At 41.8% G+C, this 6,400-nt stretch overlaps 1 protein-coding gene across 1 annotated transcript in view; it reads left to right on the top strand.

Moving 5' to 3' along the window:
• Nucleotides 1-883: 883 nt before the first annotated feature.
• Nucleotides 884-6,400, top strand: part of LOC146608132 (uncharacterized) — a 28,683-nt gene continuing 23,166 nt past the window's right edge. Inside the window, exons 1-2 of the mRNA XM_085348650.1 lie at nt 884-1,112; nt 5,186-5,374. Coding sequence (XP_085204776.1) covers nt 884-1,112; nt 5,186-5,374 — 418 coding nt within the window. The remainder of the gene's footprint in view (nt 1,113-5,185; nt 5,375-6,400) is intronic.

Here is a 6,400-nt window from a genome sequence, read left to right as displayed (position 1 = left end):
TGAAGGAAAAAGGCGCTCCAACCATGTAATTAGTAATGTGTACCTAATAAAGTGGCCGGTACTAACTGACGTTGGGTGGGTGCACTTTCAAAGATCACTGTTGCTCAGGTTGAAACTTGCTGAAAAGCTGCTTTGATAAAGGACTTAAACAGCTTTGACAGGATTTAATCATAATTACGGTAACAAGCATTTTGCTCTGTGCGAGTCACGGTGCGCTGGGTTCACTGCTGCTTTTTGTTGAGAAAATTGGAGTCTGCTGGGCGCCACATGCTCCTAAAGAAGTTTTAAAATCCATATATTTTTAGTAAGAAATGTGAGTGAATCATTCGTCCTGTTGGTGTGGTCTTCCTATTGTATTTCCCACACCAGTGAGGAGAGACTCTTCCTGTAACCTCATAGCAAAAACACTGAACATTTCTTGTTCAGGCTGTGAGGTTTTACAGTACATGGTAGGGTCACTGAACTCATGTCAATTTGATTATTTTAGATATTATATTGCCTTAAATTGAAAAAAAAAAAAAAAAAGTAAAGACACTGCAGTACAGTAGTACCTCTCCTTGTAGATAAGGTGCTGTTCTCCACAACCCTACATGGGACTGAGTCCCATGTAGGGTGATTTTTAATTAACCTTCACACAGCAGTTTAGAGAAATTAAAAAGTGCTGCAGAGTGCACTTATTCTATATCCCAAACAGCACTGCCTCCATTTTACATATCTATTGAATAAATTAACTCTTATTTAAAGGGCAGCTGGTGCATCCTGATGGATTAATATACATCACATTAAAGACGGGGTTTGTGTTGCTGTAGATCTACTGCTCCAGAAGAAATACCCTCTCTCTGTGGTTGATTTAAAGAATATTAATACACACATACCTCTCCAGATGTTGATTGCTGCTCTGCTTGACTCAGACAGCTGTACAGAAAATGGAAAAGTCTACCGCAACTATGAGACATGGAGCCCAGAGCTGTGTCGGGTCTGTGTGTGCGACTCGGGGGCTGTAGTGTGTGAGGACGAGGTGTGTGAGGAGCTGAGTGGCTGCCAGATGGCGGTGACTCCAAAGGGCGAGTGTTGCCCCGTGTGCTCAACTCACACGACAGAACCTAAAGCAGGTAAACCACTGCAGCTCTACCTTCAGTATGGGGATATAATCCACCTGCAGCTCCCTTTCAGCTGGTCATTGTGAGGTTTTCAGTACAATGTGTTTTTGTATACAGCTGGTGATATGATAACAAAGCTGCTGGCAGGAAAACAGATTCAGTTGTTTCTGGTCAATTTGTGGTTTGAGCCAAATCTGCTGAAGCTGCTTTTAGCTGCTATGCTACTCACATCTGGAAAAAACTTTTAAATCTAAATTGTGGAAACATCTACTTGCATTTTGTAGTGATGTACTGTTACAGTGCTTAGCACCCAAGAAGGCCTCTGTTAGCCAGCTGAGGACTTCCTGAGTTGAGTTGTCTGTGTGGTTCTCTGCAGTACTTCCAGTTCATCCCACAGCCTAAAAACATGCAAGCTATGTTAGGCCCAGGCCACAGAATGACCTCAGTTGCGACCCCTAAAAATTTATATTCCCATGTCAGTCAGTCAGTCAGTCTCCACACCAGGATCGGGATGAGTTACCACCACCCCAAGTACTCAAGTAAGTAAGCATCTGTTGTGGAGAAGAGAGCTGAGCAATAAAAGCAAAGCTTTTGATTTACCATCATTCTAAGTCTTTACCCTCAGCAGTAGTCATGACCTCTGGGTAGTGAATGAAAGAATGAGGTCAGGGATACAAGTGGCTGGCCTCTCCCTTAGAGATAGGTTTAGGAGCTCCATCATTTGGGAGGGGCTCGGAGTAGAAGCACTGCTTCTCTACATTGAAGGGATCCAGTTGAGGTGGTTCGGGCAGGAACCAGGATGCCTCCAACATCCTGCGTCGTCTCCTAGTTGACATATTCCAGGTATATCCTACCAGGAGGAGGCCCAGAGGCAGACCTAGGACACGCTGGAGAGATTATATCACTTGATTGGGCTGGGACCTATTTTGTCTTTCCCTTCAGATGAGTTAACTGGATAAGCGATATTTAATAGATGAATGGATGAATGGCTGTAGTTGTCGAGTGGATGGTGAAGGCTGATGGCAATTGCCATGAAATCGGTCACAAAGAGGCTGCTGCACCAGAAAACTCCTTATGATTGCCTTGGTCTGTAGCAGTTTTCATGGGAAGCAGCAACTCATCTGAAATCACTGGCCAACTTGGGAATGAGTGGCAATAAAACTGAAGAGCATTCACCTTCAAAGTAAAAGTTGACCTTTTGAAACAACCTTTACTTTGAAGGTGATTGTTCACCATTTACACTTTTAAAATGTAACTGCAATTCAGCCAGTAGTTAGCAAGTGCAGACAAGTCATTGTCTTGCTTGCAAACTACGGGAAACTGCGGAAATCTGCTAGAAACCATTACATTGGATTCCTAACTTACTAGAGAGGGCAAAAACTGTGTCTCATTGATGAAACCCTCACAATGTCGTACGGGCTGAAAGGGACTCACCCACGATACTCATGCAGCTGCTGTTCTGTCTCATGAAGATACCTGCACAGAAAATGGCACGACCTACTCCAACAATCAGATATGGAGCCCAGAGCCGTGTCGAGTCTGTGTGTGTGACACAGGGACTGTGGTGTGTGAGGAGGTGGTGTGTGAAGAGCTAGGCGACTGTGAGACCACTGTGGCGCCTCAGGGCGAGTGCTGCCCTGCGTGCTCAGCAGCCACGCAACAGCCTCCGAACACGGACAATAAAACTGGTAATAAATATTTTGAGCTTCATGTTGGACAGATTCAAACACTGGGATGTCTGTTCCATAAATATCCACACTGCTTTCCCACTTTTTATTACCTGTGGTATTCTTATAACAAGTGTGATTTGTCCTGTGTGCTGCGAATCACGACCTTATGGCCCTTTTTATTTACTACAGCACATCTTCACAGCACTACAGAGACAATAATTGAACATTTTGTTAGTGGAATTCAAAAAAACCAAAGGAAAGACAAAAATTCTCAAGTCATAGAGGTCCTCTAAGTATTGCTTGAGTTTTCCTCTGTATTGGTTATGATCAAAACCAGTATAAAAGATGGACGTTGCCTCTGTGACGTCACTCGCTGGTTGTTGACGTCCTGTTTCCACCATTGCTATCTTGGTTGCGAATAACCAAATGTGTCAAAACTTTTCATTAGCAAGTTGTTAACCAATGAGTGAGCAGTAAAGCACTGCAGTCAATCTATTTTTTCGCCCAATCAGAGCTATCGCCATCTTGTGGCCTTCAGGTAGAATGCAAGAATAAGGCACCCACATTTGCTTCTGTTGTTTTGTTTTTTTAACTACAGTTAACTTATTTTACTATTGATGGACAGGATACTGCCACCAGAAAAATGTGTATTTCCTCACCTGCTGGCGGCTGGTTGCTGGATGGCAGTCATTAATTGAAATCAGCAACACCAAAAACCTAGTTACAATTGCATTCGATGTTATCAGCCTCAAGTTTGCATGGAAGATCCACAGTTGAGTACAACCAATTGTTGACTACTTGCTGAAAAGTAGAGAAACTAAAAAAAAGGCACAACTTTTACTTTGATGGTGAATTGTCTCCATTTGTGTGCAACTTTTCACAATTTTACATCTACTCCAGGATTAGCTAGTCTCTTGAGACAAATCCCAAACTGCCAACAACCAAACTGGTCACAATGAGTTTTTCATCAGCCAGTCGGGGAATACATTCTTCTCCATCATGGCCAGTAGATGACCAATGGTCATTGACCAGTCTGGCTGTGTGACTGGGACCTTATTCACTTAATGCTCCAGGGTCACATGCTCAAAAGAAGATAGAGGTCATATGATTGAAAGAAATTAATAACTGAAAAAGAACAAAGAAATACATGTAAAACGTCTTAAGACATCACCTCATCCAAACTGCATAAATGCGTATCAAGAAGTCAAAGGAAGTCCAGAAGTACTTCATCAATTTATTAAGTAATTTTGTAAAAATTGTTTTATTGCTAACAGGTAGCTTGAGGTTTTTCTAGAAGGAGAGTTCATCAGTAGTGAGATAAAGTCTGGGCTAAATGAGATTAAAACAAAGAACGTTTTAAAAGGGATTTTATTAAAAAAAATGTCTGTTTGCTAACTTTCAGTAAGTGTAACGAGTGTTAGCATGCTGACCTGTGAGAATTGGCCCCAAACACAGAGCAGAGCTAGTGCTTATGGGAATGCAGTGATATTGAGTGGAAGACAGAGACTGTGAATCAAGTAATTATGATGGGGGGCAAAGGTGGAACTGAGTTAACAAAGTTACAGTGACTATGCACATAGAAGGAGGTGGTTGGGGTCGATGGAGGGTCAGTAAAACACAGTTAAGTTCCCATTTCAAACTGTTTGAATTAAGCATAATTATTCCATACACTTAAGGAGAATTTTTTGTGCTTTTTCTCAAAATACTGCGGCATACATTCATATTAAAAATGATCAAGACTTCAAATAATATGTGATTACTTTGTTAGAGTAATCACTCAGTTTTCTTGCTCTGACTAGTTAGTTTTCAAAAGTATCCTACTTTACCGATGAGCAGACTTGTCTTAACAAAGTACAGGAAGTAGTAGGAAGTTGCTCATAATCATTGGGTGCTGCCCCTTGGCTGTTTTCCCAGAAGTTGTCCAAACAGAAGAAAGTGGCCATTTAAGGTGGGATCAGTAAAAGGCAGTAAAATGAAATAAGGGGCTACATAACGGGCCAGTATGAGATAAATAAAACTCTTTATGAACTGTGACACAGAATGTTAGTCTGATGGTGTCACAGAGTGAAAGTAGAAAGCTGGGAATGAGTTTAACTGGTCCTCTGTAATGGCATTTTAAGTTGCCTCATGGCTCCATCTGTGTTGCAACCCAGTAACAGGGCAAAATAGACACACAGTCCACTGTGTACATTTTATGCTTTGCCTTTCCAAAAACTGAAATGGACACACAGGCAGAAGTTGCTTTACCAGCAGGGGGAGATCATATTGCTTTCTTCAGTAAAACTGGCAGAGCAAAAGTGCAAACCCATAAACTACTAATCCACAATGATGCTTTAATGGTCTTTTAGCTACTATATTATATACAGCTGACACAGAAAATGATACTGAAGTCAGCTGCTGTTCTTTGTCATAAAGATTCCTGTACAGCGGATGGCAAACTCTACTCCAACAATCAGATATGGAGCCCAGAGCCGTGTCGAGTCTGTTTGTGTGAAATGGGGACGGTGGTTTGTGAGGACATGGTGTGTGAGGATATAGGTGACTGCCAGACCGCAGAGATCCCAGAGGGCGAGTGCTGTCCTGTGTGCTCAGTCACTCAAACTGGTAAAACTGGAATGAAACCTGCACATTTGTCCCGGCGTCAGTGGTACTCTGCTCTTTCTTACAGCCCGATGCCCTCCTTTTCAAGCTCCGTCCTCTGCACACCACTGTGAAATGTTGTTCTTGAACCTGTACCGAGTTTCCCTTTCAGTTTGCAAAAGGAATACATGAAGTTTTTGCCAGATAAGTTCACTTCTCTCAACTAAATGTGTGCAATAAAAACTTTGGAGGTAGCTTCATTCTTTTGTGTTTCTTAGAAGAAATAAGGGAGCTGCGACCAGTTTTACTGCCACACACCCCAAAAAAAAAAAACAAGCTGAGAAAGTAACTTATTCAACAAATAAGGTGTATTCCTCTGGGAAATCAACATCGTCTTTGTCATGTTTAATGCTTTTTTATAATTTCTTTACATGCATCTGTGATGATGTATTTCTGCTGCTCTAAGTACAAAGTTCGGCTTAATGATGCACCAGAATGATGATTGTGGGCATGGTCGTGAGATTCATGCATGTTAGAGTAAGATGCTGGTATTTTAAGGACTAGAAAACACACATACTTTACATTTTTTGACTGTATTTTTGAAGGAACCCAACAGTATGGATTCATAAATGAGTATGTTTTATTTTTAAAATGTGTGTTTTCCAGTAAATTTGCAAAGTTGTGGGAATTTCCATTAAAATGTAGATCCTTTTTTTAAAATCCAGTGACAGCCCGTTGCAGCACATACTAACTGAGTTTCTCTTTCATGAAGACACCTGCACAGAAAATGGAAAAGTCTATGCTGACAATGACATGTGGAGCCCAGAGCCATGTCGGGTGTGTGTGTGCAATAAGGGGACCGTCATGTGTGAGGATGTGGTTTGCGAGGACCTCGGTGACTGCCAAAAAACGGTGACCCCAGAGGGCGAGTGTTGCCCTGTGTGCTTGACTGCAGCTTCAAAATTGATTCCCAGTACAGACCCCGCAACAGGTAAAAAGTCCATTTTATGTGATTGAAAATATAATTTACTATATGGTTGATCCAGGGCT

The sequence above is a fragment of the Diplotaxodon limnothrissa genome, linkage group LG23, assembly GCF_057381915.1.
Source record: "Diplotaxodon limnothrissa isolate DT_005_m linkage group LG23, D_limnothrissa_male_GT1.1, whole genome shotgun sequence".
Taxonomy (NCBI): domain Eukaryota; kingdom Metazoa; phylum Chordata; class Actinopteri; order Cichliformes; family Cichlidae; genus Diplotaxodon; species Diplotaxodon limnothrissa.
This window is presented reverse-complemented; position numbering and strand designations above follow the sequence as displayed.